Source organism: Crocodylus porosus, unplaced genomic scaffold (assembly GCF_001723895.1).
Source record: "Crocodylus porosus isolate Cpor-Errol unplaced genomic scaffold, CroPor_comp1, whole genome shotgun sequence".
Classification (NCBI taxonomy): Eukaryota; Metazoa; Chordata; order Crocodylia; family Crocodylidae; genus Crocodylus; species Crocodylus porosus.
The window spans coordinates 16843181-16869368 of NW_017728920.1; the positions used below are offsets into that span (position 1 = coordinate 16843181).

The 26188-nt window shown below is 44.1% G+C and overlaps 1 protein-coding gene across 4 annotated transcripts in view; it reads right to left on the reverse strand.

The window, feature by feature from the left end:
* ANK3 (ankyrin 3) overlaps positions 1-26188 on the reverse strand; it is a 380097-nt gene that overhangs the window by 204358 nt on the left and 149551 nt on the right. For all 4 annotated transcript variants that reach the window (XM_019538622.1, XM_019538625.1, XM_019538623.1 and 1 more), the window contains exon 8: positions 6517-6615. In XM_019538622.1, the coding sequence (XP_019394167.1) occupies positions 6517-6615 (99 nt within the window). The remainder of the gene's footprint in view (positions 1-6516; positions 6616-26188) is intronic.

The following is a 26188-nucleotide window of genomic DNA, read 5'->3' on the forward strand; positions in this document are numbered from 1 at the left end:
CTTTGAGCATTCGTGTAGAGGCATTTGAGGCCTCCAACGGTTGTGCCCACTGACCCCCTAGTCTCAGCAATGCCCTGTCCCCCATCACTTACCTGTTTCTCCCTTTTGACCATTGGTCTGGGCTCGCTGGCTGTTGCTGGGCCTGGTAGTTCATATTATATCTTTTCTGAAAAATACATTCCTCTCATCTCTCTCTTCCTCTCTGCCTTTTATGTTTTCCTAAATTTCCCTCTATTTTGTTTCTTCCTCCAGCCTCTCTCATTTTTGTCAAATATTTAAGTATAATTTTTTTTTATTTCTTGGCAATTGTACGATTCCATCACCTGACTGTCAGAAAATGGCGTCCTGGTGGTACCAGGACAGTGCAACAATGAGAGACAAGTGGCCGGGCATAAACAGAAAATTGAAGCAAATCATGACTATTTATTCTATCAATATAGTGGAGACTTGCTAGGGAATAGGGAAACTGCAGTAGTTAAGTCCAAATGTTCCCAAACTTCATCTACCTCTCATTCTTTATCTTATCTGTCAGCTCCTTCAGGGTCAGAAGCTAAAAACTCCATACCTTTTCCTTTTGCCTATTTCTATCACATCTGCTTTTCATTCCAGAAAACTATATTATGCTAAAATATGACTTAGTTATAAGTCAAGTACAACATAGTACTATAATGGGAAGGCATAGGAGTTTTGGCAAATCATGGAAAAGAACAAACAGCTTCCAAATGTTTAATGAAAGTGATACTAGAATGGAAACAAGAAAAAAAGTCAAATTAAAATGGCTGCTAAACAGCCTATATATCTGAAATAGATAAAACCTCAATAGTCTTAAAGTTATGGAAACCTGGAGAGATTTTAACAGCCACCGGAACTACATGTGAAGTCAAAAAGGCTAATACAATAGAAGATAAGCAAAAACAACAAGAAAGAACTGCTGCAGAAGCACTCCATTTGTACAACAGAAAGGTACAAGTTAGTTTGGATAAAAATCCTTGAGAATCTCCATGTTTCTTTAAAAAAATGAAACAAAACAAACAAAAAAGCATTACCTTCAGAATACATTGTTCCCAGATAAGGACCCAGAAAAAGTGAACCAGTAAAGAAAATCACAGCCAATTTTGTCTTATGAACCTAAAATATTAAGATGCTTCTATTAAAGCCAATGTTATTTGGTTCAACATTTAAAAAGATATGTGAAAGTCTATGAACAAGAATGGACTCATACGTAGGAGAAGAGAGAACAGTAAACAAGGGTGCTTAAAGGAAGCACAGAAGAAATTACTGTAATCATCATAGTCAACAACATCCAGTATTTGACAAACTGTAATAAGTCCAGTCACTTCACAAATTATGCAAAGAAAACAGAAAAATCATGGATTAGAACTAGTATATTAGGATTCCTAAAAGGAAGAGGGCAAGTCATTTATGGACATAGTAAAGAAAGACATTCCACTCAAAAGTATGGCTAAGAAAATTAATCGCAAGTGGCCTACAAGCAACATAGAAAGTAAACACTGGAGCACAAGTGGCTGTAAGAAGTGATAGTTTAAAGAAACTATAATAATGAAAAAAAAAAACAACCAAAGGTGAACTATAGGTCCTACACTAATGAACATATTTCAGTTCTGGATGAATGTAAACTGTCAATGATCTACAAAAGAAAAATAATAAAACAAGAAAGAATTATTATACCAGGAAAGCAATCAGATTAGGGCTTACATGCTTGAGGATGTGGGTATAGTCAAGAGGGTGCATACCATAGAGTCTGTAAAACAACTGAAATATGAAATCTGAACCAAATTTCAAACACGCTAATTGCATCAGATGAAGGTATAATTCATAGGAAAAGGTTATATCCCAGTATCGAACACAATACAGTTACAGGGGAACAAAGAACAGCCTGTTGCATATGTAATGCACCATGTTCCCCAAGTCTTAGAAAGAGACTAGAGGAAACATGTCTGTCAAACATGACAGAAAGTAGTGTCATTCACAGAACACAGAACCCTGAACTCATCAGGAACTGTAACATACAGCTGTGCATCAACATCAAACATAATCATCATGAGAAAATATTCCCCCTTATCCACAAATAATAATATTGGCCAACATTTCAGAAGTCAAATTCCTTAGCAAGAAATAGACTAGCAGAATCTCCCTGAACACAGGAAGAATATATGATTTGTATGCTCAGTGTATCAATAGACAGGTACTGCTTCTTGAAAGTGCCTTTCAGAGTGTGCTCAGCATTTTAGAAAAAGCAAAAATTTTATCTTCATTTGGGGACAGCATTACTTTCACAGCATGGATGATTATAGCAAGTCCTGGACACTGTAAGGACTAGTGTGCAAAGAGCATTAATAACCGTAAACTGAACACGGCCAAGCATAAGTTATAGCAAGTCTGTACTTATGCAAGAAAACAATAATAGGGAGGATTGCATGTAATGATGTTAGGATTTAGGTGATATAGCACCTGTAGGGACTAGAAGGTTAAAAAAAGAGAGTTCAGATGCTACAAGAATGTTGACCTATGTTGATAAATGCATACTCAGTTGTGTAGTTCAAACAGTTCACATGAAAAATGATTTCATTATGATACAGAATGGGCTGGATGGCACAGCCCAAAAGAGTATGAAGATCTGATTAAGGTACTGACATCAAAACCAGTTCTTCAATAGTCTGACCCCATGAAATAGATCAAGTATTTCCCTATGTATTTCAAAAGCTGACAGCAGCAGTGCTACAACATCATGGGAATGAGTGACTGATAGAATACATATGCTAGAGATGTGATAGTGACAAAAACAAAATGAATGTCAATGTCAAGAAAGAGATGCGTGTGACTACAAAGTTTCATGATTTCTTCTACGGCTGCAACTTGAAACTGAAACTAACCATGAACTACTGGTCACAGTCCCGCAAAGATACAGTAATTATTTTTGAGCATGGAAATACATGGTATGATTAGAATTTCAAACTTAATGTCCTGTCAAAATTAAAGGTCCCACTGGTTGTCACAGCCAGATAATATGGGGCAAGAAGTAACAGTACATATGTAAACAAGATAAAATCATCCTGTGCTTTATCATCAATACATATATTAAAGAGTGAGAGATACTAAAACATTTGAGTGATGGGGACCCATACAAATATGTAAGTGAGATGGACTGGCAGACATGCAGAAAGGAATTTACAATAAGTTGGTAGTATAAAACACAGAAAGTAGTGACAAAAACTATAGATAACAGATGGAGAACCCCCACAACCCCCCGCCACAACTTCCTGTTTCAGAGCAATCACAGATTTAAAAAAAATACTGCTGTTATAAGTGAGGAAAAGTAATGAATATATGAAGGGCACCTTGCCAAATTAAGTTTAAAAGTGCAGTGATGCAGTGATAGTATTTGGCCATAGATAACCCATGCTTTTGATGAAATTAGGAGAGAGAGAGCAGGCTGTGCTTTCTGGGAATGGTTCTTGGGAGCACTCTGGCCTAAGCATAAAAAGTTGGCAACTGGTGCCTCTTGGGTCTGGGGGAGGCACCCAGGGTCCCCCTACGACTGATTGCCAAGCCAGGGGAAAGTTGGGGGGGGGGGCCAGCACGCTCCCTGGCAGACCCGGAAATGGACCGGAAGTACTTCTGGTCCACTTCCAGATTCGCCACTGAGCACATGGAGGGCCCCCCACACACACACACACTCCTGTGGGACACTCCATGCACCCCTACATCACAGTGTTCATGAGCCATGCCTGCAACCTCAAGGTATGTAGAAAAAACTTTTAAAGCTGTGCCTGTGTCCGAATCACTGATTCTCCAAATCAGCGTCGAATCTTCAGATTCGGATTCGGCTGAATCAAACCAGGGACAGTGATCTGAATCAATGAATCGAATCACTGTTCCTGATTCAGGCTGAATCCAAATCCGAATCGAGTAGGGCCTGCTTTGCACACCCATAAAAGCTGCAGTGTGGTACCTCACCATCAATGTAACAGATGTATACAGTTAACCAATTTGCTGGGCATTACATATAAGCAAAGGATGGCAAAAAATTCATGTGATCTTGGCAAAGAGATTAGATAAAACAGAGGTGCCAGACCTTTGCAACAAACTAGGATTCTGGCAGTATACAGTGAAAAGGAAACTGGCCAAAACACGCTACAATGATTGAAGAAATATTACTTCACTTATATTCATTCATTTAAAGAAATGGAAACATTTTACACAGAAATCAGGAGCCTTTTGATAAAGGTATGTTGAGAAGGAAAAAAAAAACTACTTGTGTAAGACTGACAGAAGAAGAAATGCTTAATTGATCCTGTTTCTGAAGAGGTGATTCTGAGTTTAAATATATGACAGAATATGAACAATCAATCAAAACATGAATGTGCCTAAACACATTTAGCATCAGATTTCAGACTTTTGAACACAAGAAAAACTACCTAAACTACATAAAAGGCATTCTTTAGCCAAATATCTTTACTGTTTACAATTTTTATTGAGTAATTATAGAAAAAATAGTATATGGTAATGGATGATGAAAAATTAATGTTTCACCAAGAAAATGTGTGACAAGTAAAGCTATTGCAACACTTCCCATTTACTCAAAATCTTCATGTGCACAGGCAGGAACCATTTACAGAACTGGGGCAGAGATTCTAGCAGTATCCGTCTTGTTTTCTTAAATTATTTTTGTTGCTAGTGAAATAAAGTATCAAAAATCCTACTTTAATGAGTTTTTACCTGTTTAACAAATCATATTTCATCACAGTTCAAGCAGCATATAACCAAATATGTTGATGTTCTCTAGAGGCATCCTCCTTGATGGAGGACAGGGCTACTCCCAATGAAGTAGCTAAGCACTGAATAGGACAGGGATTTAAATCACTCTCATCTCTATAAGATGCTTCCATCACCACTTGTATCTGGGCTGTATGATTCTACAGTTAAGTGGGAGACTCCACATGTCAGGTGGGTTAGTCCAACATATTTTACCCATGCATTTGATCCAGGGCGAGAGAAAAAAAGATTCTTATGACAGTGGAAGAAAACCTCCACCAAACATTTTTTCAGGCAAAAGGAAGGAACTGCAAGTCCTTCAAGCACATTGAGGAACCAACCCACTGCAGTTACAGGGGAGTGAGAACCATTCCCTCTCCAGAGTTCAAAATAGAAGAGATCTTAATAATTAAATCAAGTTCTAGACTTTTAGTTTTCACTAGTGCCTAGGAAACTGCCCCAGTTTGAAGCAGCCCCTAATAAAATATTGTACATAACATAGTATTGCTTTCCTGTAGTAAAAGTTAGGTTTGAGCTTTATTATGCAATGTGTTTCAAATATGGTTGTCGCAGAGCTCTCAGGTGCCCTGCGGCTGAGAGTGGAAATGGCTCGGGAGAGACCCCTAATGGCGGGAAGGGGGAAGCACAGCTGCCACTCACCAGGACTGTGCAGGTGCTGGTTGCCCTAGCAACCAGGGAAACCTAGAGACAGGAAGGGGTGGAGCTTAGCCCTTCTTAAGCCCAGGCAGAAGGCCAGGAGGGCAGTTCCCCTATGGCGGCCGAGGGAGGAGGAACTCAGCCAGAACAAAAGGGAGAACTCTGACGGTCGGAACATCCCCTGGTTCCTGCTGGGGGTTGATGCGCTCTCTCTCTCTGGTAGGGAGAGATTTGTATTTTTGACCAGAACGGTCTAGTTTTTATGTTGTAGCCCGGGGGGCTTTGCGTTTTGTGTTTATTGTTTCACTGGAGGACCGGGTGAGGCTATAAGGGGTTGGAGGAGGCCACAGTAGCATGGAGGTTCCTGGCGCTGGAGAGGGCACAGCATTGTTTGGGGTGCGTGGGCCCCAGCCCCAGAGTTTGGGGGCAGTGAGAAGCCCCAAAGCAAAAGGAGTTAGGGAGCAGTGAGGATCCCCGGAGTTAGGGGGCAGTGAGGAGCCCCAGAGCCAAAGGGGGGGCAGCGAGGAGCCCTGACTGAAGGGGGGCAGCGAGGAGCCTGGTGTTGGCACGGGCGAGAAGTCCCTAAATGGGCAGTGCGGGACAGGCTGGAGAGCACCGGTAGGGGTGCGGGCTCTGAGACAAGTTAGAGGGTGCCGGTGAGGGTGCAGGCTGAGGGATAAGCCAGAGAATGTCCGCGCACTGCAGGGAGTAGGACAGACCTGAACAACACCAGATACATCTGCGAGGCTTGGGCTGCGGTATAAGGGGAGGAAAGGAGCCACAGATAATGCCTAAGGCGCTGAGACAGAAAATAGGCAGCCTCCCGTTTGATTAAGATCTTTCAATCAAACAAATAACAACAGGCATGGCAGGTGAGAAGGCGGGCGGTTGGCCCTTGATCGGTGTTGCGGGGCCACAAATAGACAGTCCCAGGGAGGCACAACTGTCACAATGGTTTCATGAAAAAACATTGTGAAAATCATTCTATGAAACTTCCTAGGTGAATGAAGTCTGTTCTGTAAGCAAAAGAACCACATGCCAAAGGAATTAGCTGTAAATAATATCATTCATATTTAATCTTACCCTTGTTTTGGCATCAATTTTAGCGCCTCGATCAAGCAGGAGTTTGACCATATTAGCATTTCCTCTCTTGGATGCAACATGTAATGGAGTGATGTCATTCTGTGGAGGATAAAGCATACAAAGTAATTTTTAGGTGATTTTCATTTTTAGGTGATATGCAATTTACTCATAGAATTAAGTCTACTTTAAAACCACCATAGATGAAAATTGAAAGCTTTATTTTCATACGCTTAACCAGAGTCACTTTCATAATTAGGGACCTACGAAATTCACAATTCAGCGGATTTTGTGGATTCTGCAAAATCTGGGGAATGCCCACAAAATCTATGGGGGAAAAAAAAATTCTGGCTCCTCAGAGGAAGCCAGCATGTTCATTTTCTGATTAAGTACTCTTGTACTGACTAAGTTTGGACCCTGAAGCTATTGTAGATTTGGTGAAGCATTTGTTTTTTGGAGAGTAGAACCACATAATTTAAGTCACCCAAATGGTTTTAAAGCATTGGAACATTATGAAGACTCTAATCCAGTGAAATATTTCTGAGCTCATTTAACCAAGTTTCATAGTAGTTTCATAGTAGCTAGGGTGAGGAGGGACCTGAACAGAGCATCTAGCCTGACCCTCTGCCACAGGCAGGAATGAATGCTGGTTACGAGACTCCAGACAGGTGATCATCCAACCTCCTCTTGAATTTGCCCAAGGTAGTGGCGAGGACCACTTCCCTGGGAAGCTGGTTCTAGATTTTGGCCACCCTAACTGTAAAATATTGCCTTCTGATCTCTAACCTAAACCTATTCTCCATCAGCTTATTACCATTGTTCCTCGTCACCCAGGTGGTGCTGGGGAGAAAAGGGCTCTACCTATTTGCTGTTTATCTCCCCTGCTGAGTTTGTGGGCAGCCACCATGTCCCACCTCAGCCTCTTCTTGCTGAGGCTCAACAGGTTCAGGTCCCTCAGTCTCTCCTCATTGGGCCTATCCTGCTGCCCTCTCACCAAGCAGGTGACCCTCCTCTGAACCCTCTCAAGGCTGGCCACATCCCTTTTGAAGTTCAGCTCCCAGTACTGGATGCAGTACTCCAACTGCAGCCTGACTAAAGTCACATAGAGGGGGAGTATCACCTCTCTGGACCGGCTTGAGATGCATCTTTGGATGCATGACAAGGTATGGCTGGTCTTGCTGACTGCGGTTTGGCATTGGTGGCTCATGTTGACCTCAGAGTCAATAATGACTCCAAGATCCCGTTGCACCTCTGTGCTTTCAAGAGGGAACTCCCCAGCCTGTATGTATGCTGTGGATTCTTTCTCCCAAGGTGAAGCACCCTGCATTTGTCTACATTGAACCCCATCCTATTCTCCTCTGCCCACTTTTGTAGTCTGTCTAAATCTAGTTACAGCCTCTCTTTCCCTTCAAGTATGTCCATCTTGCCCCATATCTTAGCGTCATCAGCAAACTTGGACAGCGTGCTTTCCACCCCCTTGTCCAGGTCGGTGATGAAGATGTTAAACAGTGCGGGCCTGAGAACTAAGCCCTGGAGTACCCCACTGCTCACATCTTGCCAGGTTGAGTACGACCTGTCCACTACTACTCTCTGGGTGTGCCCCATCAGCCAATTTTTTACCCATCCAACTGTGAAGGCATCAATGCCACAGTCGCTTAATTTATTGATGAGGATGGGGTGAGAGGCAGTGTACTTCTCCTTGGTGATAGCTCCTCCCTTCCACTGGTTGTACACCCCCCTTTTAGTCCTCAGGCATTTCTGAATGCCCTTGCTGAGCTGAGGGGGTTTCTGAGCACTCTTACCTCCCTTGCTTCTCTCAGGGACTGTTATCCTTTGGGCTTGAAGATTCGCCCCCTTAAGGTATGACCATCCCTCAAGAAGTCCCATCTCCTCTACCTTCTGGGCCCTCAGTGCCTCTCCCACTAGTCTTCTAAGCTCATTGAAGTTGGCCCTTCTGAAGTCAAGGGCTTTAGCCTTGGTGTGAGCCCTTGATGCTCTGCGTTGGATGGTGAAATCCAGCAGGTGATGATCGCTATTGCCCAGATGGTCAAGGACCTGCAGTCCCCTCACCTGGTCATCCCCTGTGGCCAGGACCAGGTCCAGCAAGGCGTTACCCCTAATGGGGCTGTGCACTTCCTGGATAAGGTGAAGGTCCTGTAATACAACCAGGAACCTATGCGAGCAGTCAGATCTGACTGTCTGCTCCTCCCAGCAAATGTCTGGGAAGTTTAGGTCACCCAAGTGGTTGTGAAGAAAATAGAATAGCTTTATTTTAAAAACAAGGATATGCATATAACATTCATTTCTGAGCATTACTGATAAATCCTTCAGGTACCTTGGTTTCAGTTACATCACTAAAATTTCCTCCAACTGATTTCCTACAGTAAATAGCATGAACGTTCAGAATGTCAAGTAAGAATTTAAAGTAAAAGTTTTTATACTATTTCATTTTTATTCCAGAATCAGATTTAGCAGCACAATACTACAGAATTAGGCTTCAGTTTGAAATAATTTATATAACAAACACAGACAGACACATACAAACACACATTTTTTAAAAAGATGCATCCAGGATATCACTTTATGATCTCATAAATACTTTGTCTTGTCACCTCTGAAGTCCATATATTTGTCCATACAGGGTCAAATGAAAATAAATCAATTTATTGGGGGGTCATGGGGAAAGGGACTTAATGGTGGGGGTCTACTATAGACCTCCCAACCAAGGGGAAGAGCTGGACTGCAAATTCTCGGGTCAGCTTGCAGAGGCACTTAAGGCAAGGGATGTAGTTGTCATGGGTGATCTAAATTACCCGGACATCTGCTGGGAGGAGCAATCAGCCAGGTCTGACTGCTCACAAAGGTTCCTTGCTGAAATACAGGACCTTCACTTAAACCAGGAGGTGCACAGTCCCACCAGGGGGAATGCCCTGCTGGCCCTGGTCCTGGCCGCAGGTGATGACCTCATGAGAGGACTCCAGGTCATTGACCAGCTGGGTGACAGTGATCATCGCTTGCTGGAATTCACCATCCAGTGCAGGGTGCCAAGGGCCTGCAGCAAGGCAGTAGCCCTTGACTTCAAGAGGGCCAACTTCAATGAGCTGAGGAGATTAGTGGGAGAGGCACTGGGATCCTGGAGAGTAAGGGAACTGGGTGCCCAAGATGAGTGGTTGTTCCTTGAGGAGATGATACTTACAGCCCAAGGGGTGACAATCCCAACAAGGAAAAAGTGGGGCAAGAGTGCCCAAAAGCCCCCCTGCCTCACCAAAGGCATTCAGGAATGCCTGATTGCCAAACAAGGAGGTGTACACCCAGTGGAAGGGAGGGGCCATCACCAAAGAGTAGTATACCTCCACCGCTTATGTCTGTAGGGGGGTTGTTAGGAAAGCTAAGGCAGATCTAGCATCAAGGATCAAGGATAACAACAAATCCTTTTTTAAATACATAGGGAGTATATAGAAAGCACCGGGTAATGTGGGGCCCCTGCAGCATATCGTTGGCAATCTGGTGCTTGCACCAGAAGAGAAAGCAGACCTCTTTAACAATTTCTTTGCCTCCATTTTCTTGTGCAGGGACCGGAACTCCCCTACCAAGATTTAGGACAGACTCAAAAGAAACTCTGCCAGGCCTCGGGTCAGGGAGGACCAAGTTAGGGAACTTGTGGTGGGGCTAGATGAGTTCAAATCAGAAGGTCCAGATGCTCTCCACCCCAGGGTGTTGAGGGAATTGGCAGGGGTTATCGCAGGGCCCCTGGCACGGCTTTACAAGCACTTGTGGTACTCCAGCCAGGTGCTGGACGACTGGAAGAAGGCCAATGTGGTCCCCATCTTTAAAAAAGGGAAGAGGGAGGACCCAGGCAACTATAGGTCTGTTAGTCTTACTTCAATTCTGGGGAAGCTCTTTCAGAAGATTATCAAGGAGCACATTTGTTATGGGCCTGCAGCAGGTATGATGCTCAATGGCAACCAGCATGGTTTCATCAGGGGGATATCCTGTCAGACCAACTCGATTGCCTTCTACAATGAGGTCACAAAATCATTGGACACAGGTGTCACGGTGGATATAGTCTTTCTGGATTTCACAAAGGCCTTTCACATTGTCTCCCACCCCATTGTCATTAAAAAGCTAGGTGACTGTGGCATTGATGCCTACACAGCCAGATGGACTGCAAATTGGCTGAGAGGTTGTACTCAGACAGTGGTGGTGGACGGGTCAGGGACCTGGAGGGAAGTGGGCAGTGGAGTCCCCCAGGGGTTGGTCCTTGGGCTTGCACTGTTCAATTTCTTTATTAGTGACTTGGACGACGGGGTGAAAAGCACCATTTAAATTCACAGATGACACCAAGATTTGGGGTGAGGTGGGCATGCTAGAAGGGAAGGACAGATTATAGAGGGACCTGGACATGTTACAGGGGTGGGCAAATGAAAATAGGATGTGATTCAATACTGACAAGTGCAGGGCGCTGCACGTAGGCAGTAGGAACCAGCAGCATACCTACAGGCTGGGTAAGTCTCTTCTAGAAAGCACGATGGCAGAAAGAGATCTTGGAGTCATTATTGACTCCAAGATGAACATGGGCCGACAATGCAAGGACATGATCAGTAGGCCTAACTGTACTTTGTTGAGCATCCACAGATGCATCACAAGCAGAGCCAAGGAGGCGATCCTCCCCCTCTGTGCGACACTGATCAGGCCGCAGTTGGAGTACTGCATCCAGTTCTGTGCGCTGCACTTCAGGAGGGATGTGGACAGCATTGAGAGGGTCCAAAGGAGGGCCACTCACATGATCCGGGGGCAGCAGAGCAGACCCTACGAGGACAGATTATGGGACCTTAACTTGTTCAGCCTTCACAAGAGAAGGCTGAGGGCGGACCTGGTGGCCATCTATAAACTTACTAGGGGGGACCAGCAGGGATTGGGAGAGACTTTGTTCCCGTGAGTGCTTCCTGGAGTAACAAGGAATAACGGCCATAAGTTGTTAGAGAGTAAGTTTAGACTAGACATTAAAAGGCACTACTTCACAGTCAGGGAGGCTAGGACCTGGAACCAATTTCCAAGGGAAGTGGTGCTGGCTCCTACTTTGGGGATCTTTAAGAGGGGAGGCTTGATAATTACCTAGCTGGGATCATATGAGCCCAGTATTCACTCCTGCTCAGGGCAGGGGGTCAGACTTGATGGTCTACTCAGGTCCTTTCCAACACTACATCTATGAATCTATGAATCTAAATTAAAAATGTAGTTACCGTACTAAAATTAATATAATTTTAAAGAATGTATTTTCATGTATTCCGAGGATAGAAATAACAGCTGGGTATGTAAAGCCTGGTTCATGGTGACTAAACAAAAACAACTAAGTTTTACTGAAAAGTCTTATTGCTGAATGCATCACAGATGAATGCAATGCCTTGAATGGCTAAAGTTGTACGGTCAGCAAACTGTTCTGTATGTTCTTCCTCAAAACTGCAGGTGAGCAGAATGGCTAGAACACCAAGATAAACAAATATTACATAAATGTGGCATGCTAACTTGTTCTTTATTAATAACACTGAGCACAAGATGAGCATGCTATAGCTTTGGCTTATGTAATGTAATGTGTCATTAATAACCTACCTTTTAATGATGTGTACCGAAAAGATCAAATAAACATTGTCACCAAGGACCCAGATTGATAGATTTCACCTTTTTTGAAACTGCCACAAGTTTTAACACAGGTACCCCATAAACACTAGTTTTAAGTAGCACTTTAGTACCTACTTAGAAAATATAAACTCTGCATGATATTAGTCCTAAGCCAAAAGGTTTGTGATTTACCATATAGTTCACTCTTGTGGGGCAGGGCTCTACTGCTACCCAACACATCCACAGGTGGTAGATAGCGGAATGACCTTCAAGGAAAGTTAGCTGAAATAAAAAAAGGGCTTACTCTGATGAATAAGCAGTTGTGGACCAAGCAGAAGCAGCACCACCAAAACATGGTGAGGACAGCACGTGATAATGGTTTCCATCCTGAAAAGCCACATATATCCTTTTATGGTGCTGTGACATGGTGAGTACAGGTCACCACTATAATAAGCCTGCCCAGGCCCCAGCCATGGGTCTACAAGTCCTCAACAGTGGAGCAGGCAGAAGAAGTTAGAAGCTCAACAGCTGTGAAGGCAGATGAAGGCTGCAGCAGAGACCCCCAGTTTTCTTATAGTTTCATAGTTGGTAGGGTCGGAAGGGACCTAAGCAGATCATCTAATCCAACCCCCTGCCATGGGCAGGAAGGACGCTGGGGTCTGTCTAGCCTCCTCTTAAAGACCCCCAGGGTAGGAGCCAGCACCACTTCGCTTGGAAGTTGGTTCCAGCTCCTAGCCACCCTGACAGTGAAGCAGTGCCTCCTGATATCTAGCCTGAATCTACTCTCAGTCAACTTATGGCCGTTGTTCCTTGTTACCCCTGGTAGTGCTCGGGGTAACAGGGACTCTCCCATTGCCTGCTGGTCCCCCTTGGCAAGTTTATAGGCAGCCACCAGATTCCTTCTCAGCCTTCTTTTGTGGAGGCTCAACAGGTTCAGGTCCTGTAGCCTCTTCTCATAGGGCCTGCCCTGCTGCCCCCTAATCATGCAAGTGGCCCTCTTCTGGACCATCTTGATGCTGTCCACATCCCTCCTGAAGTGCAGTGCCCAGAACTGGATGCAGTAATAACATCCAACTGTGGCCCGACCAATGTCGCATAGAGGGGGAGGATCACCTCCTTGGACCTGCTTGTGATGCATCTATGCACATATATCTAACTGCATCAACAAGGTGCGGTTAGCCGTCCTGACTGCATCTCCACATTGGCAGCTGATGTTCATCTTGGAAACAATAGTGATACCAAGATCCTTCTCTGCCTCTGTGCTGATGAGCAGGGAGTGTCATCTGTGAACTTGAACAAGGTGCTTTTCATCCCCTTGTTCAAACTGCCGATGAAGATGTTGAACAGTGTGGGCTCGAGGACCGAGCCCTGGGGAACCCCACTGCCCACATCTCTCCAGGCTGAAAATGACCCATCCACTACCACTCTCCGGGTGTGGCTCTCCAGCCAATTTGTGACCCATCTGACTGTGTAGGTGTCGACACCACAGGTGCCTAATTTTTTAATGAGGATGGGATGAAAGACAGTGTCGAAGTCTTTCCTAAAGTCCAGGAAGGTTACATCTACCACAACACCTGTGTTCAAGGCTTTTGTGACCTGGTTATAGAAGGCCACCAGGTTGGTCTGACAGGACCTGCCTCTAATGAACCCGTGTTGATTGCCCCTAAGCATAAACTCCCTTGCTGGCCCCTCACAGATGTGCTTCTGGATAATTTTCTCAAATTTTCTCTTGGTCTCCTTGTTCCTGGATCAAGGTCCCTTTCTGTCTAAAGCCATGTGGAAGCTGTCATTCAGCAGCTTCTCCATGATAAAAGACATCATGAACAGGCATCTTCCGTGAAAACAGCTTTTTCCAGCATAGTCCTCAAGCCCTTTGACGACCAGCTAATAATGATGGGAGCAGGATTGTGAAGTCTGGATGCTCCTAGTCATGAACTGGCATAAAGGCAACAGTTACAAGAAGGTTGTCTAGCACTTGGAAGAGACAGGAGTACAATTTGGCAGCTGTAACTGTAACTGAGTAGCCCTCTTCAGGATCTGCTCTGCTCACTCCACGTGTGGAGGGGGCTAGAAAACGTTGCCTAAACATAGCCTGTCTAATGTAGTATTCTGTATTTCTTCCTGACTAGATAACCGTGTCCAGTGGGATAACATTTATTGCAGTCAAAAATACCAATGAAGACACACCACCCTTTTTGGGACCTGGAACTTTAGGACTCTTATGAACAACTCTAACAATGAACAACCAGAGTGCCTCACTGCAATTGTGGCCCAGGAACTCAGGTTGTACAATATCAATGTAGCTGCATTGAGCAAGACCCAGTGAGCAGGAGATAGTCAGATGAAAGAACATGGAGGTGGCTATACATTCTTCTGGAAGGGTAATCAGGAAGAAAAACACTGACTTCACAGAGTTGGTTTTGCCATTAAGAATGAACTCATAACCAATTCAATAATTAATGAGAGCCTTATGGCTCTGTCTTAAACTGGCAAGGAGCCAATATGGCACTGTTATCTGTGCATATGGCCTGACTCTTGATGTCACCAGTCAAGTACTTTTTGATATTCTGGAGGAAGACAAACTTATTATTCTCATTGATTTCAATGCCGGGGTTGGAAGGAACTCTAACCTCTGAAACAGAACTATCAGCAATGAAGGAGTAGGAAAGATTAACTACTATGGCATCCTCCTCTTGACCAAATGCATAGAACATGGATTTACCATCACCAACACCCTGTTCAGTCAGTAAAACAGGCACAAGACATCATAGCCACACCCACAATCTAAGCACTGGCACCTGATTGACTATGTCATTGTCTGTGCCCAGGATCACAAAGATGCCTGCATCACTCAAGCTATGCTAGGAGCTGATGATTGGTGGACCGATCCCCAACTTATCCACTTGGTTATATCACTCAAACTGGTTCCCAAATGACAGCTGCAGCAGAAGCAATGCTGATGGAAGATCAACATTGAAAGACTCAAGGATCCAAGCAAGCAAGACCTCTGCCACCAGTGCCTCATTGAAAAACTGGTGAATTCCAATCAACAGTAACAGGAGAATGTCAGCAACATGTGGGCTGTCCTCAAGGCCACTCTCATCAGTGCCTGTGAAGAGACACTTGCATTCTCTACCAGGAAACATCAAGACTGATTTGATGAGAATGACCATGAGATCCAAGAGTTGGTTAATCAGAAGCGCAAGGCTTTTGTACTTGGCAAAATAACACCAACTGCAAGCAAAAGAAATTGATTCTCCAACAAGCCACTGCAGAGGTCTAAAGGAGGACCTGTAAATGAAAAGCAAATGGTGAGAAGACAAGGCTAAGGACAGCCAACATCTCCTCGCTGAAATCTTCAAACAGAAGATGAGTTCACATCACAGCTTCATTGCCTCATCTTAAGGATTTGAAATTATGAGGAAATCCCAGATGACTTTTGGGACATCATGATTGTGACAATCTTCAAGGAATAAGACAAGTCCAACTGTGGGAACTACAGAAGGACAGCCTTGCTGCCCAGCACAGGAAAGATCATTGTGAGAACACTCCTGAACTGTCCCCTTCTACTTGCTGAAGAGCTCTTCCTGGAATCTTAGTGTGCTTTTAGGGCAGGGGCGGGCACTTATTTCAGCTGGAAGCCTGATTAACGAGTTTTGGTGAGTTGTCAAGGACTGCAAGGGTAGCTCCGCCCATTGACAGGTGCCCCACCCCCAGGTCACCTGTTAGGGCAGTGGTAGCAATGTAAAGCAGATGCAGTGCAGCCCAGCATGGCGCGGGCTCTGAGAAGGTACATCAGGAAGTGCTGGCAGTGGTGAGAAGGAGGGGCTGTTTCCCCTCCGCCATGCTGAGCAGCAGCTTCTGTGCCAGTGCTGAGTCTGGGTGAGTGAGCCTGGAGCAGATGTGGGGCACATAGGGTCAGGGCTGTGCAGCATGAATGCCCACTGGTACTGAGGGGCTGGGGCCAGCAGTAGCAGCAGACAGAAGGAGCTGCCACTACCTGGGCTACCTAGAAGGGCAGTCAAGCTGCAGAGTCACCCTAGCCCTGCTGTGTGCCCAGGAAGCAGCAGGAAATGCCATGGCCCCATTACAGGTCAGATAAACACCCGCCTTGGGCCAGATCTGGCCCATGGGCCATATTTTGCCCACCCCATCAAGAGGCACAACTGACACGATCTTCAAAGCTTGCCAGCTGCAGGAGAAATGGTGGGAACAACATAAGCCTCTCTACATGGCCTTCTTTTACCTCACAAAAGCTTTTGACTGTCAGCTGAGAAATGTTATAGAAGATCCTTCTGAAGTATGGATGCCCATGGAAATTTCATATATTTCATAGATCTCAGAGGATCATTGAGTCCAGCCCCCTGCCCCTGGGGCAGGAAGTCAGCTAGGGTCAAAGGATCCCAGCAAGATAGATGTCCAAATGCTTCTTAAAAGAGTCCACGGTAGGTTCTTGCTCCACCTCTGGAGGGAGTCTATTTCAGGCACTCTGATGAACAGGCCGAGCCTGTAAGTGTGCTGTGGGTTCCCCCCCCCCACCCCCAAGGTGGAGTACCTTGCATTTTTTGGTTTTAAATGTCATCAGGTTTTCATCCACCCATTTTTTGAACCTGTTGATGTTGGCCTGGATCACCAGCCTATCCTTAGGTGTGGACACTTTACCCCAAAATTTGGTGTCATCAGCGAACTTGGCCAGTCTGCTTCTGACACCAATGTCTAAATTGTTAATAAAGATGTTAAAGAGTATAGGCCTAAGGACGGAGCCTTGGGGGACCCCACTGGCTATGACACACCACAGTGATTTACTTCCATAGATTACCACTCTCTGGGTGAGTCAACATTCTCTGCCTGCTCCATGATGGTATGTGAGCAGCAGGGATCTGGGTTTTCTATTTCCTACAGAAAAATAGAGAAAATGACTGATTTCCCATTTTTATCAGTGAAAACATGGATTTCCTTTTCCATTTTAACAGAGAAACCCACAGATTTCCTCCTTTTGTAAATAGTTGTGCAGGCTGACTGAGTTCCAGCCTACAAGAGATGCTTGCAAAAAGGGTGGGAAAACCCCAGCCCTGTCTGGAGAGGGGAGGGCAGAGCCTGAGGCTCTCAGTCAGCCACAGCTCCACTTGGCTGAGGCTCACTGTTTGCTTCTGGAGCTTGTGTGGTAAGTGGAGCTTGCGGGGGGCTGGGGGTCCCTCTGGTGGGGCTGGGGGGTTGTGGTTTACAGCTGGGGGTACCAGCAGGGCTGGGTGCACTGAGAGCTGTCCCTACCAGAGCCCCGGAGGGCAGGCAGCAGTGGGGGAGCTGACTCCATACTTCTTCTGCTGCAGCCACCACTGCCTTTTGTTGGGGGCAGGGAGCTGCAGACCTGAGGCCATGGCCCCATAGCCCTGGCAGCTGGGGGCCAGGGGCTGTGGGTAAGTGGCAAGGGATACCAGAAGGGTGGGGGGATTGGGGGGACAGTGAGGGACAGCAGTAGGGTTGGAGGCAGCCTTGGGGGGCAGCAAAGGCCACCAGCAGGGCTGGGGAACCTTGGGGGGGCAGTGAGGGGCACCAGCAGGGCTTGGGGGGACTTTCATTTTAAACACAGATTGGGGATTTTAGGGGGGGTTTTGTTGTTTTTTTTTAATCCGGGAAAACCAGGATCCCTGGTGAGCAGTGGTTCTCTGTAATGGATTTATCACAGATCAGATCCCTTTGATATTAAAATGAGAGCTAAGCAAGGGTGTGTCATCATGCTAACACTGTTCTCAATATTTCTTGCTGGAATGCTGCATCTGACCACCAACAAGCTTCTAGCTGGAATAGAGCTAAACTACCTTCAGGCAATTGTCAATGTCTTGACTGAGGCATACAAGAAAATGAGACTGATGCTTAACATTCAAAATGCTAACATCCTCCACCAACAAGCTCCTAATGAACAGTCCACAGCTCCAGTAATCCAGTTCCATGGTGAGACACCGCAGAACATTGATTACTTCCCATACCTCATAAGCCACCTCTCACAGAAGGCTTACATTGATGAAGAAATCCAACATTGCCTCAAATGCACAAATGTAGCCATTGTTTGCCTGAAGAAATGGGTGTTTGAAGAGCATGACATCAGATCTAAAACCAAGCTCATGGCTTATCAACCAGTCATGATCCTCCCCTTGCTGTACAAAGCTGAGATATGGAAAAAGTACAGGAAACATTGTTGATGGAGAAGTACCATCAGCACTGCCTGCAGAAGATCCTCTGAATCCAGTGGGAAGACATACATGCCAATGTTAGGGTCCTCCTGCAAGCAGACATCATGAGTATTGGGGCGATGATCATCTGACATCAACTTTGTTGGGCTGGCCATGTCAACTGGATATCCAAATCCAGAAGCAAGTTTTATTCTCCCAGTTCAACCAAGGCATATACTCAAGAGGAAGGCAGAGAAAGTGCTTCAAGGATGTCCTCAAGACTAACTTAAAAAAAAGCAACAACACCGATGTCAACGTGTGGAATACTGTTGCCCAGGACTGCCCCCAAATGGACAAAGAGTCTATTGTAAGGATCTCAGTAATTTGAAACCTCACAATAATGACAGAAGATGGAAAAGCAGGAGCAGTGGAAACAGCATGTTACAGACCAAATCAAGAATCCAGTGGCAGCCACTCCACATGGAAACACATGTACAAGCTCTGTCAATCCCAGATATGTCTCATCAGCCATCTTTGGACACACAGATAAGACAATCATGGAAGACAATCATTGACTGTGAGGGATTGCCAAATAAGGAGTTAGTTGAACTGGGCCCCAGCAGAGTCAACAGCATTCCAAGCCTGGTGACCCCACAGCTCAGCACTGCTTCCTATATGTGTACACTCCAGATACCTTCCACAAAGGATCCATGTGCTAATTAGTCCACTCATTACTGGAACCAGTGCTCCAAAAATTTATATGCAGATGAGGCACAGAGAACCTATCCACCTTCACCTTCTGGAGTGTGAGGCCACATTAGTCATGTGCACCAGGCTGTTTCTGTACCAGGCTGAGATAGCGGCTGACAGAGGGATTCTGGGTGAATTGTTTATGGCCCTGTTTCATGATTTTTTTTCCTGACACTTACAGCTGGTGAAGAAACAGGACTCATTGGAAATGGGAAAGAAAGGTACAGCTCAGTTGTGGGCATGGACAAGAAATCAAAATATATATAATGTAGTGGCTCACCATGACTTGAAAAAATCAGCACTGATTTTGATGATGACTGTATTCAACAAGCATTTTCACATGTTTTATTCAGAGGAGTTGCATTAACCTATCATTGACAAGTTTTCCCCCACATGGGCCACATACTTTATAGTCATGGTCAGTGTTGGTTGCATTTAATCAACTTCAGAGTTAGTTCCCATTACTGAGCACATGTTGCTTTCAGCAGCAGTTTAAAGATGGGCAATGTATTTAATGCCTTTTCTTGTATGTGGATGTAAGATGAGGGGCTTTTCCCACCATGCTGACTGGAGGAAAAAAAACACATCTTATGTTCCAGTAAATATGATATTAAATGAGAAATACTAAATACTAAAAATTAGGAGCCTGATTCTCATTTATCCCAATGCTGCTTTACATTATTCTAAAAGTGCCTAAAAGGAATTGCAAATTTAAATTATGTTCAAATGCTTTCCTTACACTGCCAGAGCAGTGAAAGGCATCCTTCATATAACAGCTTGCCTTTAGAAAGAGCAGAAGTGAGCTGTGAAAACAAAGAGAAAAATATAAACAAAAAATTAAGTTTTGTAGCAGAGTTTATACCTACAGAACAAAGGACAGAAGAAAAACCTGTTTTTATTTCTGATCTCGAGGATAGGTAAAACAGCAGAGCCATGTAAATCAACTAAAACTAAAAAGCTAGAATTAAATAAAGTATAAAGCCAGTACTATCACACACTCATCCCAGAAAAACTTCTGTGGGTTTTAAACAGTGCAAGGTAAGATTTAATACGCATGTATCAGATGTGCCACAATCACATCTATATACCAATATAGTTGCTTTCATTCTGAAATACTTCTATGACACAACCTGTTTGCAGCAGTAGAAAAACATGACACTGACACTATGAGTGAGAAAATTTCTAGGTCTAATAGTTCCTGCATTCTTAACAATTAGTATGCTACATTTATAAACACTGATCACAAAGATGTCAAACCTATACTTACTGAAAATATGGAAGTGAACAGAAAAAATAAGAAGCTGAGCGGTCTACTGAAACATTTGCCTATATGAGTGATCAAAGTTCAGTTCGTCATTCCTATAATACTGTAAAGGCAGTATGTGCTCTTCACCATGGAGGGAAGGGGCATTTAAGGTCACTTTCTAGCAAGCTGTTCAGCCAGTTAAATTGGATTAAAAGACACAAAGAAGGGATCAGTGTTTCATTTTTTCATCAGGAAGACAGGTGTAAGGCATATGGTGGGGAAAGAAGAAAAGGAATGAGGGAAAAAAGGGAACCTTGGATGCAAGTAATTTTATTTGGAGGGAAGGGGGATAAGCAGTAGTAATTTTTTCACTCAAAATTTAACACTACCACTTATTTATCTGAACTTCTTATTTTTCTGTGCACTCCCAGTCCAGACTTCTGCATACTTTAAGACAGTAAAGCAAAAACAACTACTGCTCATTAAAGTTAATGGAAAGCCTCTAGTTATCTTTCATGCACATTAGATTAAAACAAGAATTATAAGGAAGAGCTATGCTACCCATTGCCATACCACTGGCCTCTTAATCAGTTTTTGCACGTTCACGGCAATAAGGAACATGAAATGATGAAAAGCCAACCCCAAGCAATGTTTTCATTTAGGATTTCTGATGACAATATCCAAAGCTAACAAGTGGAACACAAGTTGTTTGTACTTGTCACAAGAATTCAGAGATAAAAAGAAAGGCTTACAACATGTGCACCTTGGGTGAAACTTATTACTGTTAAAATTCTGGTATTAGCAAACAATGCAGACACCAAATGTAAAGTTTTGAGTTCTACAGTAAATGGACAGTCTGCAGTCTTTTCAGTGTTGTTTTTATTTTCATCTGTTTGATCGCCTGTAAATTTCTCCCTTTGTTCTTAAGATAGAATAGTAAATCAGCAAACATTTGAAGATATTTTGCTGCAGTACAAAAATCAAAACTCCAATAAAAATCATCTTCAAATGACACAGCTCTACTCTGAACTATGGCCACGTAAAGACGATCCACTTCTACTAGGAGAATCACCACTCATACAGTAGGAATCCTGAGTGTAAAGACATTCCCACTCTTCCCTCCGAGTGGAAGTGGTTGTTTTGGGAGAAAAATAACCTACCTCCAGTGAGGCAGAAGTCACTTCTGGGCTCCTGGGAGAACAAACACCTGCACATTTTCCTGCAGCTTAATTCCTTCTCACACCAGTCACCAGCAGGAGAAGTTGACAGGAAGTTCCATGTTGCTCCATCAGCTCAGATTCCAGGCCACAGGGGGACAAAAGCAGTAGGGCAAAGTCCCTACCTGCTTCTCACTGCAGGGACTCCAGGCATGGGTCTTTGCCCCATTGCTCCAGTCTCCCCAGGAACAGGATGACTGGAGCAGCATACACTTTCACCAGACTAGATCTCAGTAAGGTGCAAGGAACAGGGAAGAGGGAGTTGTCGCAGACTGAACACCTGTACTTCTCCCTCTCCTGGAATCATTTCTAGCACTGAAAATTTTCCACCACTATAAATGGATGTTTGGATGTGGCCTATAGAACGATAGCATGATTTCTTGCCTCGTCCTCTCAAGTATCTCAGGCTGTGTAATGCCACCAGCAGGACATTAAACCATATGAACTATAGATCTCATCTAGTTCTAATGCATGTCAATAAGTTTTGCAGGGTTATATGACTTAGAGCATGCATTTGTTGCTGTCTGTTCTATTGTGTTATGGTTTTGTAATTACGGTATCTCTCTCTCATACCCCTTTATAACCTTTCCTTTCTGCCTTTGAACAGAATCACTTGGAATACCTTTCAACTGTAAGCAGTTAGTGAATACTATCTCTACCCTAAATGAGGGATTCTAGGCTTATTTTTCTCCTACCAAAAGTTATCGTGGAAAGTTATATCCACTTCCATACTCTTTTTCAGACTGCAGGCTCTCTAAGACATGGACTACAATTTCTTTTTGTGGTGCATAGCACTTTATTTTGCATGGTACAAGCAGTAAATAAGTAACATTCATACACATATGTAATCCCTTCTAAACTCTCTGCCTCACTGATGTGCTGTGACAAAGAGCTCCTCAGGCAATGTGTTTAAGGGCATTTTGTTTGATCAGCTTTAAAGCCAGTAACTTTCAATTTAATTTAGTGCTGTCTTATTTTTATACAACAAGAAGGTAACTAAGGGCACTGACAGAGGTGCAGCTTCCCACTCTAACTCATGGGGCTTCACAGATTATGCAGATGAGATGCTTCTCCAGATAATATTCAAAAGTGTGACTAGAAACTTTTAAGTATTCTTCACCAAGCAAAGAGCTGAATTTATATCCCAAAATTGTTGTGTACGAATGTTCTTGTTTGAAATGAGATCAGGTCCCCGTTGACACATTCTGCCATTCATTTCAACTCAAGCAAATAATCTTGGTTATCCTTCAGCATTTCAAAAGGGTAACAGCAATGGCAAAACAAATTGACAAGCAAGCAGCCAATTTAAGACCAACAAAAAGCAAGTGTCTCATTCAGTTTAGCTAGTTTTACCCCAACATGTAGAGAGAGTAAAGTACTCCTTCTGGAATCCCTGTGATATAGGATCCTCTGCCTTTTCCACCCAATTGACTTTCTAGCTCCAAATGTAGACATCTGCCTGGTGTCCAGGGTGCAGTTTTCTGCCCCAGGAAAAAGGCTTGGGGTCATTGTGTGAGGCAAAATCACCCTTGGGTCTGCTTTGAAAGTACTCTCTGCACTGTGTGTTTGGATGGCACAGATTGCTCTTTCTCTCATACTAGCCACACTCTATGGGTTGGTGTAGTAAGGGCAGGAAGACAGTCCAGTACTCCCTTGCCCTCATCAGAGTGATTTGTTCCCCAGAGCAGAGACTGAGCATCTCCTGCTTACAGGAACTGCTGCTTCAATCAACCCTTATGCCTTCTCATCTGCACACTCGTACAAAAGTTGGATGCCATTCTAACCAGAGCCAAATTCTTTTGTATCTATAGATTTAAGTAATGGGTTACTTTGACTAGCCAAAGTGTTCAAACTCTTGTACAATAAATATTGTCCAAGGCACAGTGACTATAAAGACTCTTATAGCTAGAATACAGCCTCATTGTCATAAAGGACATACTTCAAAAGATATTATTTGAAACATTACTAGAGTGGGAATACACCTTTCTGATCCCATTCTCTCAAAGTTTAAAATATCTTATTTCTTCCTGAAATGTTAGACCAAGTTTGGATTTTAATACGACTCCCCCCTTACTTCCTGTATGAGAGCAGGTTTGGTAAGAACTTAATATTGACATGAATGGAAGAGCAGCTGATGAAAGCTGGACTGCCATGCTAGGAATTTGCTATAGAGCTAAGAGAAATTTCTATCCCCTGTCATTACACAGAGAAGCTTAACTGAATTTCTATCCCCTGTCATTACATAGAGATGCTTAACTGAATTCCTGGCACTGTTGTATGAAAGTTCTTTCGAATAATAAAAAGTTGCATTGTTTGTTTAAATAAAAAATATTTATAAAATTTTATGGCTATACAGACACATGGGTATACACTTCATAATTTGTACTATGAAAAACTCAATATTCACTCTTATGCTACCCAGTCCCATAATCATTGCAGAATGCCAAATCTTGTGTTATAAAAAGCACCAACTGTGTACACACAGACTGCAATGCTACAGACAGAGATAATACATAATTTCATAGATTTCATAGACATTTGGGCTACAAGGGACCCTGAAGGAACATCGAGTCCAGCCCCCTGCCCCAGGGGCAGGAAGTCAGCAGGGATCACAGCAAGATAAACATCCAAATGTGTCTTGAAGGAGTTCAAAGTGGGTGCTTGAACCGCCTCTGGTGGCAGTCTATTCCAAACCTTGGGGGCTCAGACAGTGAAGAAGTTCTTTCCTATGTCCAGCCTGAATCGGTCACAGTGGAGTTTGTGACCATTTGATCTTGTCATCCCTTGGGGGCTCTGGTCCCCAGATCCTGATGAGCACCCCTGATAAACTTATAGGTGGCCACCAGATCACCCCTGAGCCTGAATAGCCCCATTGTTCTCAGCCTCTCATCATAAGGTCTGTTTTCTTGATATCTGATCATGCGCGTGACTCTCCTCTGCACCCTCTCAAGCTTCTCCACATCCTTTTTGACTTGTGGAGCCCAAAACTGGATGCAGTACTCCAGCTGTGGCCTCACCAAGGCCGAGTACAGCAGGAGAATGACGTCTCAGGATCTGCTTGAGAAGCATCTATGGATGCAAGCCAGTGTTTTGCTCGCTTTACTAGCTGCAGCATCACACTGAAGGCTCATATTCATCTTGTGGTCAACCATGAACCCCAAGTCCCTTTCATCTGTAGTGCTAACCAGCGTAGCACTACTGACCCTATAAGCATGATGAAGGTTTTTCCTCCCAAGGCGGAGAACCTTGTATTTTTCAGTGTTAAACACCATCAGGTTCTCATCCGCCCATTTGCTGAGCCTGTCCAGGTCAGCCTGGATCACCCTCCTGTCCTCAGGTGTGGATGCTTTACCCCAAAGTTTGGTGTCATTGGCAAATTTGGCCAGTCCACTTCTGACACCAATGTCCACATCATTGATGAAGATGTTAAACAGTATAGGCCCTAGGACAGAGCCTTGTGGGACCCCACTGGTCACAGCACACCTACACCTAAAATCTAAGAATTTAGATTCTTATTTCTGAATACACCTACACAAACACTGATACACTCTACAAATCCTCAAAAGTGGCTCCAAATTCTTAAGTGCTTTTCTTTGTTTTATATAACCTTGCTCTAAAAAAAATTTGTATAAGAGAAGAAAAATATGTTTCTGAAATGGACAATCATACAAGACATAAACCATTGAAAACCACAAGTGTTACTGTGCTACTGTCACTTACATAAATCCTGCTCCTAATGATGTGATAATACTAGCGTTCTACTACTCAAAAACAAGGTTATCATTAATGCAGATTATCTATACAATTCTACAATGTTTTTAATCCCCCCCCCCCATTCCAATAGTAAAGAAAATGAGGGGAAGGGTGGCGGGGGAAAGCAATCTCTACTCACTCCCCAAATCCCATTTGCAATAGAACATATGGAACTCTGATTTATTCTATGCAATCCTGACAGGAGCTGTACTAGATCTTTGGAAAGTTGTACAGGTGTTGCACCCCCAGCGTAGTATAGAGCCCACTCTGTGGGTGCTACCTCTATGTTGTTGGGTGAAGTGGGGTATGGAGGGAAGGCTGAAGGATCCCCTAGTTCTTCTGACTGAAAGAGCAGAACATCAAGTTATTTTCATCTGTTGCTCTGAGACCAGGGAATAATAATTTCTCTCTCAAGAATTGGACTAATGGAAATGCAGATATGGCCACACCTCCTCCAGTTGTGTGATGCATATGAGTGAAGAGAGCTCACCGCACCATGTCACAAAGCCAAAGCGGATCTGACTGCAATTGTGTGCTGTGATCCTGGATGCCACTAAGAGCTCACAGGCTTGTCACTGTATCTCCTACTGGGAGCTTGGCATGTGCTATGAGCTCACCAACTTGGGCAGGGTGAGGTCTGCTTGGAGTCTCTGCTTTCAAGCAGCTTTAGAGCACAGGGAGTGAGTGCTGCTGTTGGTCATTCTTCCCCTCCCTCATCCCACACAAATCCAGCATCAGGTGAAAGGAGGGGATGAGCGGTGGTAGCATTGAGTCCCTAGGTTCCAGAGCTACATAAAAGCTCGGACACCAGGCAGACCCCATCCCAACCAGCCAGTGAGCTCATAGAACTCACAGTACATACAGCTCACAGCCAAAGAGAGGCTGCAGGCTTTGTAATACTTGTGAGAGTCCCTGGCCCT